The sequence below is a fragment of the Sphaeramia orbicularis genome, chromosome 4, assembly GCF_902148855.1.
Source record: "Sphaeramia orbicularis chromosome 4, fSphaOr1.1, whole genome shotgun sequence".
Taxonomy (NCBI): Eukaryota; Metazoa; Chordata; class Actinopteri; order Kurtiformes; family Apogonidae; genus Sphaeramia; species Sphaeramia orbicularis.
In genome coordinates this window covers 17,756,085-17,769,072 of record NC_043960.1, presented here as the reverse complement: position 1 = coordinate 17,769,072, position 12,988 = coordinate 17,756,085, and the positions used below count along the sequence as shown (strand labels likewise).

At 35.4% G+C, this 12,988-nt stretch overlaps 1 protein-coding gene across 1 annotated transcript; it reads left to right on the top strand.

The window, feature by feature from the left end:
- The first annotated feature begins 2,680 nt into the window (after positions 1–2,680).
- rgs4 (regulator of G protein signaling 4) lies at positions 2,681–11,482 on the top strand. The gene is made up of 5 exons (XM_030132928.1): positions 2,681–2,835; positions 3,045–3,149; positions 5,385–5,449; positions 8,073–8,236; positions 9,231–11,482. The coding sequence occupies exons 1-5, from the start codon at positions 2,792–2,794 to the stop codon at positions 9,462–9,464; spliced, it is 612 nt and encodes a 203-aa protein (XP_029988788.1). The 5' UTR covers positions 2,681–2,791; the 3' UTR covers positions 9,465–11,482.
- Positions 11,483–12,988: the final 1,506 nt, after the last annotated feature.

Genomic DNA, 12,988 nt, shown 5'->3' with positions numbered 1-12,988 from the left:
GAATGTGAAAACAAAATTCTTCCAACTTTATGACTAACAGTGTACATAGCAGTGGCGGCTGCTTGTCTTTCAGACAGGGGAAGCTCATTGTCGGCTTACATCAAAAAAAAAAAAAAAATTGTTAGGTTATTTAAACATACATTCAGCCCTCCATTCCTTTTTAAGAAAATGCTCAGTGACCTTATCGTACCAAGTAGGCGTCTTTTCCAGGGACTGGACCAGTGTCCTCTGAATGTCCAGCAGAGCTGGGCTGCTCAGATTGCCTTGGCCCAGTGTGTTGCGGGTGTAAGACTTCAGCCTTGTTAACCCTTTCGTGCACAGTGGTCACTACAGTGGACAGTTATTCTGCAGCTGTTCTCTTGTATATTCATGAGTTTTGTTGGTTTATTTGCATATCAGCCAACACAGTGGACACTTACGCATCATCCCATATGCTGACATTCATACCATTACTGTAACTTTGCTGTTCTTGATAAACCTGATCTGCAGTGACATGTTTTTTTTTTGGGTTTTTTTTTTTTATTTTTATTTTTTTTTACTGTAAATCAATTGCTAATTGTTATTAGATTGTAACAGTTTTTTTGTTTGTTTGTTTTTGGTTTTTTTTTTTGCGTATTATCTCCATGAAATGAATAATAACTAGTATTAGAGTGTATTAAATTGTGAGAAAACATCTGATTAGCAGCATTAAAAATGTTTTTATTGCATAGTTTTCCATATCACTTTCTGATATTAGGTTTCAAATACATGTTTCTTTGCTTCAAAAATTAAATACATGGAGTGGCCAATTTTCTAACTTCTTAACAAAAAAACTCAATTGCATTGTTTTTTTCATGCCTAAAAAGGAATAAAAACACTCAGGAAAAATATATTGGGTAAGGATATCATAATTCATGCATGAAAGGGTTAAACAACAGATGCTCCTTTCACTCCGACCTAGCCGACAGTTTGATTTATTTAACTGTCTACAAAATGATATTAAACTCGAACAAGAAATGATTAAATTATGTAACTGAAAGAAGAAAACACTGAAATTATGTTAAATTGAAACAAGGAAGTACAATGAGTGTGTTTTATTTACAGTGCAAGAAATGAACGAGTAATTTCGTAGTGGTTTCTCTCTCGATTTCACAGCAGAATGTGTGACGGTATTAAACTGAACTGTGTCGGTGAGGGAGTAGATCTCAAAACAGCTGTCAATCAGACGGGATTCAGCCTTTCCACTGATCCTCCAATCAGCACGTGGGAGCACAATTGAAATGGGCAGGACTTCAATTTTATTACGTATTGTTGATATATTCAAGACACTCACTCGCCTCTTTGATTTTATATGTTAATTTTCGATCAGTGTAAAAATTTTAATTGGATTAATGCAGGTCGTATCCCATAATATTTTGAGTATACAGGTACAATCAAAAATCAAAATCTTACCAAGTGTATTTTTTTTTAATTCTAGACAAAACATCTCATCACACTTAAAATAAGACATAATCATCTAAAGAGGAACCTTTCAGTGAGATATAAGAACTTTTTTTAGACAACAGATCTTCAAAGTCTTATTTCAAGTAATGTTACCAAGATAATTTTCACTTGTTCCTTTGGCAGATTTTATTTTTTTTTGCTTGAATTAAGCAAAAAAAAATAAAAAAAAATCTTGAATTAAGCAAAAATAAATAAATAAATAAATAAATAAATAAATACATACATACATACATACATACATACATACATACATACATACATACATACATACATAAAAAAAAATACAAGTAATGTTACCAAGATAATTTTCCCTTGTTCCATTGGCAGATTTTTTTTTTTTTTTTTTTTTTGCTTGAATTAAGCAAAAAAATCTTGAATTCAGCAAAAAATAAATAAATAAATAAATAAATAAACAAATAAATAAATAAAAAAATTTACAGTGGAACAAGTTAAAATTTATCTTGGTAAGATTACTTGAAATAAGATTTTCCAGATCTATTGTCTAAAAATAAGTTCTTATATCTCACTGAAAAGTTACTCTTTAGGTGATTATGTTTCATTTGAAGTGTGATGAGATATTTTGAGTAGAATGACTTGAATTAAGCAAAAAATCTTGAATTAAGCAAAAAAACAAAAAAAAACAAAACAAAACTATGGAACAAGTTAAAATTTATCTTGGTAAGATTACTTGAAATAAGATTTTCAAGATCTATCGTCTAAAAATAAGTTCTTGTATCTCCATGAAAAATTACTCTTTAGGTGATTATGTTTTATTTTAAGTGTGATGAGATATTTTGACTAGAAATAAGAAAAATACATTTGGTAATATTTGGATTTTTTACAGTGTACATAAGGCCCACAGTTAAATGTCAGTATTAGTTTGAGATAAACAGGCTTCACACTTCTGAAAGCCTCTTTAACTGAACTGAGAATCATGAGTCAACTGTGGATACTTTAACTCTGCTCACAAGGTAACAACTTTTATTAAATCCCCAGATGTTCCCTTTAGAGAAAAACACCTTTTGTTTTACTTTCCGCATGATCCAATTTGTCGTTAATTTCCCGTCTTGCAGATTCTCGGTGCTCTGGTTTCGCTCCCTCTCTTTCTCTCTCTGTTTTCCTCTCTCTGTCTCTTTGTGTGATTGGTCAGTTTCCTGTCAGCGTGCGCTCTGGAGATATAAAACCACAGCTGGGGGTGGAGACACCCACAGCCTGTTGTCTGACACTGGGAGAAGATTGCTATAAAGCTCTTGTCTTTTTGTCATCACTTAAAACAACAACACTGACTTTGGATCTTTAATATTTCACCATGTGTAAAGGACTCGCGACGCTTCCTGCAACATGCTTAAAAGGGTGAGTTTAGGATTGTTTCACCAACATGTGGATCAAGTTAATTTGCTCCAGTGTATATGCATAGTAAATGTGTCTGAATCAGAACCTTAAATAATGTTTATTATTTTGAGTAAATCTTAATGAAAGCAGCTGTTATAGGAATACTACAGTGCAAAGTGAAGTCTTGTGAATGCATTTTTCTTACTGTTCACTCATCTGGATCTTCACAGCGCCAAAGACATCAAGCACAAAATAAGCTTCTTACTCCAGAAGCCTGAACCCCAAGCAGCGGATCCAAAGCAGGCGAAAGAAAAGGCTGATGCTGCTACAAAGAGGTCAGAAGAGCTCATCTCTGCAACTTTATTTATGAATATTTTAAAGTGGCTGTTCCGGTTTGTGCTTCTCCTCTTTAAGACAATTGAAGTGTTGAAACCAAGTCATATTTCTTCATAGATGGGTTCATTTTTATTATATTATCTTGCTAAATGCTTATACTTCATATCAGTGTTGGTTTTCACTGACCCAAATACCTCCTGTCTAAATCTTAAATGGCTTTTCCTGAATGTTGCTTGTCTGTCATTATAATCTGTGACTTTGCACCAGTTTTCATTGACCCAAATACCATTCATCGACAGTAATTAAGAGGGAGTTGTGAATATAAGCCCTATCACAGAAATCAGAAATGATTTCTCGTGGCAGGATGGTATTTTAAGTCTGAGCACAAGGTCTAAGTGCAGTTGTTGAATGTCGAGCTGCTTCTGAATGAATGAATGAGACTCGACGCTGTTGTTTGAGGTTCGAGAAACGTCGAAATACATATGGTTTAATGTTCATTTTTTTTTTAATTGACTTTTTACATTGATTGGAGTTTGATTGATTGGAGTTTTAATTGACTTTTTACATTTTTCCTCCAGATTCTTTCACACATATAATTGCCTCACAAGTCTTCTTCTGTTGCTGATATGATGTGTTACCTTGGAGAAATGAATGAAACCCTCATGTTGACAGAATATCTTATTTACTGACAAATGGCGAATTAAATTATATTACATTGGTTTTACGCAAACAAACGTGCGCATATATTCAAGGCTTTTCAGTCCGCTGTTAAAGCTGGAATCACATATTTTTACCTTTTCTCATGAAATGAAGGGACAATGTGATTTAATCTTGATACATAAAGCATAACTGGGACTCAATATGTTATCACTGATGCACATAAATAGGAATAATAAAAGGATTTGTGTCTGAAAACAAAATGATTCCACCTTTATGGGCAACATTGTGTAAGTATACCCAATAAAACTAGATGGCTGCTTTCACGGTGCTGGGAAATGGAGCAGAAAAAAGCAAACAATGTTAACATGATTCCAATTTTATGTATTTTATTGTAGTCCCTCTTTTTCAATTTCAACGCCAAATAATTGATTTTCAACCTTTGCTTAAACCTGAAAGATGTAAACAGCTGCTGGCGACCAAAAGTATCTAAGGATCTAAAATATTCAATAACTTTAGAAGTACCAAGACATTACACTTTCTCAGTTTTTTAGCAGCATCTGATTTGCAGTGGTGGTAGATGCTTGTTTTTATGTTCAGTCGATGGTATAAATTTCAGTTTTCTCTGTTTTAATACAATAACCTTCAAAGTCACTCTAAGTCTTTACGAACATCTATATGATTAGTAAATTCATTATAGAAAAAAACCTGATTGGGACTGAAAAAGGGAAAATGCAGAGGATAATATTAAAATAAATTGTGGTAAAACACTTAGTAATTGTGAAATTTAGAGAGAAATTCATTTGGAAATCTCTGCAAAATTAGGTTTTAACACACCAAATCCAAAAGATATTCCCTCATGTTATGTAAATTGTACAAATTAAATTAAGGCTTAGATCTAGTGGTTGTAAAGTCTGTACAAACTGATGTCATTTTCATGCACATCAGACCGTTCAGAGAACCCTATGGATGGAAACGCTGTCATTCTGGAGGAGAATCTTCCTCCTTTCTGCAACATGGATGAACCCTCCCCATGACATAAACGTACCAGTTATAATAGAAACCCATTCAGATATAGGGACTTCCAATCAATACACATTTCCCAGGCGTGATCACTCAGTAGTACATCACTTTCACCATTTAAGTACTGTGTAGCCGTATGGATTACTGGTCTATTACTGGACATACTACAAATGATTTTCAGCAGTGATTTTATATCCTACAGCTTCTTAAGGAGGCCTTATTGCAGATTTTTTCGTGTAAATGCCAGATGACGTACAATGATATTAAGAGATTTACCATCGTGGAGCTGAGATACATGTGGCACTTTACGACAAAGAGCAAAGACTTTTTATATTGAAAATATTTGTCTGAAATGATATTTAAATATGTTTTACTGTGCATTTGAGAGAGGAGCAATATAGGGAGTTGTTTTCTTTGACTGCTCAGCCGAGGAAGTACTGCAACAATTTTTAATGTAGAGGGAGTACAGGCTATATCGAATAAAAAAGTACTATCACAGCGCTTAATACGGATTATATAGCCTTTTTTAAAAACTCGTTATATCTGTATTTCAGGGCGCCGACTGCAGCCGAGGTGGAAAAGTGGAAGGAGTCTTTCTGCCATGTGATGAAAACAGAAGGTGAGTGGGTTTTTTCGTATTAAAATTTCACACTTGGGACTTTGAACTTGTGGTCGGAAAACCATAACGAAGTCGTCAAATCCCAGTTAAACCCTTCAGAGTCAAACTAATAATACTGACTCCTTGCCTCTCTCAGGGATCAAACAAAAATCTCTAAAACTAAACAAGCTTATTCTCATATGACATGACTGCGCTGTGATCATGGGAAAAAAGACAAGATAAAGCCCTGACCTTCACATTCTTTACTAATGGCTGCCAGTAAGAAGTTGGAGGTGCTTCATCCCCTGCTGTACATGTCAGATTTAATCAACCATTTTTCACCAGGTATTGGTTCTAGATAAGAGCTGATTACTTCATCTCGCTTAGATCCTTTGAAACATGTTGGTGAAATGTTGGAGAAATAGTTGGAATTTCCTCAAACATGCACATGATTGTATTCTCATGCTCTGGTCTCGAGCTACGTGTCTGGAGGCATCGCTGAATGGCCCCCGAGGGCCCGCTGACCAGTGCAATGTGTCTGCGTGTGTGCTTGAACCCACTGGGAATTACACTGAGTGTGTGCGTGGACACACACGGGGAGCAATGGCCTTGCGGGAACCAGCTGGGTTCTGACCTGCTGCGTTCCATGACCTTAACCGCTGACCTCCAACGTCGTCATGACTTCCTTCAATCTTTCAGGCTTCGTCCGTCAGCTCTAGGTTGCGCGGCCTTCATTTGTTTATCTTATTGCACTCAGCCGTGTCTGCTAATCATGTAGGAGTTTTGAAGCACTACAGCCGAAGCAGTCCATCAGTTTCATGAAATAAAAAGATGTTTAAGTTCCATGTTCTGAGCTTCTTTTAACTGGTTCAATTATTGGAAAACAATTCTGTTGTTTAGTGTATCTTAGAGGCAGGATGCAATTATAGACTTATTTTCGACGGTAATAAAATATTATGCAATAGAGCTTTTAACTTGGATGGCTTTGCTCATTTTCGTTTTAATATGTTTTCAGACATTTTTTCATTTGCCATTTAGTCATTTTCAGCACAATAACTGTCAGTAGACAAAACTAAGGATCAACCGGGTATGAGGAAAGCTGATTATATTCAGCATTTTTATGATTATTGATGAATTTCTATCACAGAAATAAAACTAGAAGCATTCGGAGAGCACAGACCTCCGCCAAGGCAGATCAGTGCCACCCACCCCCCCGATCACCACCAAAATTAAATCATTTGTTCCTTGTGCCAGTATCAACATTTCCTGAAATTTTCATCCAAATCCGTCCATAACTTTTTGAGTTATCTTGCACAAAGACAGACAGACAAACAGACAAACCAACACCGGCAAAAACATAACCACCTGGGTGGAGGTAAAAAACAGTTATTTATTTACTTTCTTATGTTGTATTTTTCCAATTCAATGTCAAAATTAATGAGAAATACTGTTGAAATGTCCTTGAAATGTGCTCTATCAGATTTATTTGTCAGTCTAATAATATCTCAACAAAGTTTTATGTTGAACTCCAAAATTTGACGCCTTTATTTTCCTTTTTACTACAAAGATATATTATATATTACTTATAAAACCTTATTTTTGATTGAGTGACTGCAGTGTTGTCATCAAACATATTAGTTGAAAAGATTTGTGCTTGAAAGACCACAGAAATTGGTGCAAAATCCTTAGAACACAACTTAAAGGGGTTATATTTTGCTAAACCCACTTTTATTAGTCTTTTGTACATTTATTTGTGTATTTGGGGACCCTAAGAGTTCAAAAAGTTTGAATTTGAACCCTCCAGGTGCTGCAAAGCTATCTTTATATTCATTTTGGCAAAAATCCAGTGGATTTCTACAACCCGTTTTAATTCCTTCTTAATTTGCAACATGATATCATGAATTGCGTAAATCTACATGCCATACACGCCACTTTTAATTGGTGTGTTATCTGTACGCATTATATATGTTCACGCTGTGTCAAATACCACGTGATTAGCGGTTAGTGTTAGCGTTTACGAATATGTAAACCGGAGATCTTTGCGTAAATTGACACGCAATCAAATGGCATTGAATAACACGCAAAAGGATTAAAATGGATATGTATAGCACGCCAAATGCCCTAAGAACTGGCATGACATACAATGCGATTTCATGAGGTCAATGTGTAATTTGTTTGGCCTATAACTAGTTACGACATTTGCGCATATAAGGTCAAGACTTCCGACAAACATTTCTCAGAGTTCAGAGAAACAGGACAGAGCAGCATGGTCAACAACCTGGAGGGGGTGGGGTGTGAAGTGGCTCATTTGCATTTAAAGGGCCAGCGCTCAAAACCCCCTTTCTAGTGTCATTACTCAGAAATAGGGTTGAAGATGGACCTGTGGAGTTGAATTAATAAAGAATTTAGATCCAAGCATAGCATTTAAAGTTTATGTAGACCACAGGGAAATGTTTTAAAATGCATAATTCCATTTAAAAAAGCTAAATATCCTTCCTTTAAAAGTACACTCTCATGTTTTATAGCAGTTAATATTACATTTGTTATTACCTTTTATATCTGTTGAAGCTCCATCTTGTTACCTACTCTTCGAACAGCATGAACATTTGACATTAAAACTAAATGTGTTGTCTTTCCATCTTAGTGGGTCGTTCAGTCTTCACCACTTTCCTCAAGTCTGAGTTCAGCGAAGAGAACATGGACTTCTGGGTCGCCTGTGAAGACTACAAAAAGGCGTCCACTTCCAAGATGGCAATAAAAGCCAAGCAAATCTACCAACAGTATCTGGAGGCAGACTCTCCAAAAGAGGTAATGAACGACTGGTGTAAAGACCGAGTGTCTAACTGATGAGTAGAAGAAAAAACAGGAGGTTTAACAGTTAACTGGAAATGTCGTAAATTGTTGCATCCACGCATTCTTTGCTAAGTGAGGTAAGCACTATGTGACGCAATAACAATAACTGCTGACATAAATAATGTTAGTGGCTATTTATTCAACTTCCTGTGGGTTGAAACTCTCTGCTGTCATGAGATTCTACAGGCAGAATGTGGATGGAGACGTTTTGGCACACAAATCATTCAACTGAATTAAGAAAAACAGCAATTATTCTATATATAGGTTTTCTTTTTTAGACTGTACACTGAGTGTTTTAACCCATAAAGACCCAAACATCCACCACCAACCAAAATCATTTTCTGATCTAAACTGTTTAATACCTGTTGATCCACTAATCCTATCAATACATGTAGATAATTGGTGTAAAATGCAGTTTTTCCATCTTTTCATGGTCATCAGATATGATCCATTTGGATGTTCAGAGGCTCTGTAGTTACCATGGAAACACCACCATCTACTTCAACACTGATTCACCATTAAAACCCATAGAGTTTGATCAATGACAGTGGATGGAGACACTTGGTTTATGTTCAGTTAATGATATATTTTACTTAAAAAGTCACTTTTTCTTCAGTTTTTGGCTGTTTTTGATACAATAACCCTCAACTTTAATCTGAGCTATTATGAACATCTACATGATCAGTGAATTAAATACTGGAAAATACTTGATTTTCACTGAAAAGATGCAAAATATGGAGGATTATTTTATAATAAATGGTGTTAAATCACTTACGAAATGTTAAATATAGAGAAAAAAAATTTGGGAACTGCCACAAAAGTAGCTCTGGGTCAACTTTGGTGCAATTCCTTCAGAAATGATTACTGAATTTCTAGTAGGACGGTTCATCACACAGATTTCATCTCCAGTGTTTTCACCCTTTACCTCCTTCTCTTGTGTCGTTCTAAGGTGAACCTAGACGCAGTGACCAGAGAAGATACAAGGCAGAACCTTCAAAACGCCTGCCCGTCTTGTTTTGACCAAGCTCAGAAGATGATCTATAACTTGATGGAAAAAGACTCCTACAGGCGCTTCCTCAAGTCCAAACTGATCCTGGATCTGTCTCAAAGGAACGAACCAAACAGTCGGGAGAAGAAAGAGAAAGACAATAGTGACTGGCAGGTTTTAACTGGTGGGGCTTAAACAGGAAAAAAAAAAACAAAGACACCCAAGACTGAACATTTACAAGAAAGTTAATGAGGAAGTTGACACAAGGCTTGTTTTGTTTCCGTTGTTTAAGTTTGGTTTAGAAGGTGAGTTTGGAAGGTTAATGTGGTCAAGTTACTTTACTGTTTGGAGACTTTAACTTGTGAATCTCATCTGGATGTTAAACATAAACAGCTGTCGATTTGTGCAAACAGGTCCAATATTTTTGATATTTCTCATGTCGACATTCAACATCAGCTCATTCAGTATTTACATACAATGTACTGTAAATAGAGTGGTTGCTTTCAATGTTTCCAAAGTGAAGGTCAACTTTTACTTGTTTCTATTGTTAAACATAACCTGCTCCCAGAGCCACGACCAGGTTATATTGATACTAACAACAAAAAACAATCAAGAGAGACCTTCAGATAACCCCTCAGCCACTGAAGCATTGTGTTCATGCAACATACAGAGCTTATTTTGTCTGAGAAAAACACAAATAGACAGCTAATCCTGTATATTTGCAGACCTGGATGCAGTAGATTCCTTGTTTTTATTTTGGATATGACCTAATTTGTTTGCAAGTGATATGAACTCAGACACCATAGTCATTTGTTGAGTGATATTTACTAGAAAAAAAAATAAAAAATAAAAAAATTAACCTATCAGTATTAAAGTATATTCCAATGTTACATAATCTAACCCTTTACTTCCAATTTAAATATATAGATATATCCTTTCAAAGGCATAGTTGACATGGGTTGAATTTTAATTGATGAACCACCATGTGCAGTTCCTGTTTGGATATAAACAGTCATGGTTTTCCATTGTGCTTTTATGTTACATAACCATTGCTTTTGCTTCAGCCTCTTTGGTTCCTCATCTCCACATATAAGCAACATGGGAAAAGTTGTGGAAAACAGATCATTAGCTACCCTGTTGACATTTAATAGATAATATATGTATTTTAATGACTTCAAACTAATGGAACTTAGTATTTTTTGCATGTTTATTACAAATGTTTGGAACAATAAAACTGAAAATTCCCAATATATAAATATTGTACTGGTGTAGTCATATTAGAGCTCTTTGCTGAGTTCAGATGTAGAGCATTTTGTTGAATTACAGGCCATTTTATTGTATTCATGGAAGCTTTTCACTGAAACAAACAGATGCAAGAAAATAAAAGGGCGAAAAGGACTGTGGTGAAAAACATTAATCATCAATGCTCAGAAACATAAAAATACAACGGCAGAAACAGGTTGGAGACAATCTGATATACAACTATATATTATTATTATTTATCAGGAAACCATAATTTTCACCATTCGGGCAGCAGTTGTTTTTGTCATCTTGTTTTTCATGTATTCCACCCTTTACATACGTTTACATTTTGTGTTTTTTGACACAGTGATGCACTTATTACTATTTTTTCCTTCAATAAACCCTGATTGCCAATGTACTCATTCATATCTCATACTCTACAATATTTTTTTCTCAGTAGTTGTACCTGATTACAGTAATGTATAATGTAATGACATGACAGACACATTCTTCTCCATCACTGCTTTTAATAGTGACATTAAAGTTTAGATCTATCACTATCCAATACAATCACATTAAAATAAATGACATCGGTGTTTATGTTCTAATCACTTCAAGTGTAATTTAAAAGCTGAACAGCCCAAAGTTTTCCCACAATAGCAACTGTATGAACTTTTTGACATGATGTGGCTGTGGTACACTGTGCAAATGTTGAATTTATGTTCTGTCAGAGCTGAGTTTCTGCTACATGTTATGAAGTTTCAACAGGGTTAAAGTTGTGTACCATTTAATTGTTCCCCAGCATATCCAACTGTGTAGTTCTGACGTTTATTGTGCAGGGTACCTAATGGTATGGTCACTTTATTTGAATGTGTTCTGGTGATTACTGTATACTGATATTTATTAACTTATTGTCATATTTATATGCTATCTGTGGCCATTTACAAAATAAAAACTGTTGGATAATCCGAGCACTGTGTGGCGTCACAAATACTTGGATAATTGTGTAGTGACAAATTAATGGAAAAATACCTGTTTGTGTTCCCATTTGACGGAAAAGGATCATTTTTTACAAGGACTGTCAAAATTAATTCATTAACACAGATTAACCCATCATCATGATTAATCTTATTAAAAATTTTAACGCAATTAGCCCATCTACAGCACAGAATAATTTTGAATGTCTCTACCAAAGCATTTGGGGGAATTTGTCCAAATAGACTTATCGTTGTGCATGTGCAAATGGGCAGTAGATCCAGTAGTGACAGGCAGCAGAACCAACCCATAAAGATGGAAAATGCTAAACAACACGTTGGCCCTCTGGATGGAAATATGAGGACAAAACAACCCAAGATGCAACAGTTGTTTCAAGTCGTTTTGTTGAAGTTTTGAACGTTAAGTGCATATATATGTATATATATGTATACATATATATATATACACACACACACACACACACATATATATATATATATATATTAATTAATACAGATTTAAAATGAAAGATATTTAATCGTGATTAATCGAAATTAATCCACAGCAACCCTATGATTAATCTAAATAAAAATTTTAATCATTTGACAACCATATCTTTTACACCACAGATTATTTTCTTCTATCACAGTATGACATTTTAGGGAGATATGTCTATAAATGCAAAACTCTACAAATCTTGGCAACCTCCTTGCACATTTCACTGATTTTACTGCTAACAACAAAATGAAAACACGAGAAGCACTCGGAGAGATCGCAGACCTCCGCCAGGACAGATCTGCCTCCCGTGCATGTGTGTTTGTTTGTTTGGTTTTTTGTTTGTTAGAAAGACAACTCAATAAGTTAAGGACGGATTCTCATTAAATTTTCAGGAAATGTTGATACTGGCACAAGGAAGAAATTATTACATTTTGGTGGTGATCGGGGGGGCCCCACTGATTGGCCCTGGCTTTCCGAGTGTTTTTCTAGAAAAGACAGTGCAGACCCCCACCCCCGATCACCACCAAAATTTAATCATTTCTTCCTTGTGCCAGTATCAACATTTCCTGAAAATTTCATGAAAATCCGTCCATAGCTTTTTGAGTTATCTTGCTAGCAAACAAACAAACAAGCACACACGCACGCACGCACACAAAGCAAAGCGATCACAGTACCTCCTGGCGGAGGTAATAATTATCAGTGTGCCCACTGAAGGGACAGACAAATCAGTTCCACACTGAGGCTTGTCTTTACGTGCAGTACGGAGTGACTCATTGCTGTTGAGCAATTACACAGGGGAAATGCCGATTCAATGCCTACAAAAATAATAATAATCTTTTGACAGAAGAGGGGAGAGTAGGGTTTCGAGGGAATGGTTTATTCCAGGGTGACGACAGCCTCATCCATAAAGCACGAGGAGGTCACGGATGACGTGTTGAAAAGGTTGAAAATGATCTGAAATCACAGGGGACTTTATATGTAATGTTCTCTATGTCTATGAACAT

Excerpts from the sequence above, each read along its gene's own strand:
- rgs4 (XM_030132928.1), top strand. The coding sequence starts at position 2,792 with ATGTGTAAAGGACTCGCGACGCTTCCTGCAACATGCTTAAAAGG. Across the intron at positions 3,150-5,384 it reads GCTGATGCTGCTACAAAGAG|GGCGCCGACTGCAGCCGAGG; the intron begins GTCAGAAGAGCT and ends TCTGTATTTCAG. Across the intron at positions 8,237-9,230 it reads AGGCAGACTCTCCAAAAGAG|GTGAACCTAGACGCAGTGAC; the intron begins GTAATGAACGAC and ends TGTCGTTCTAAG.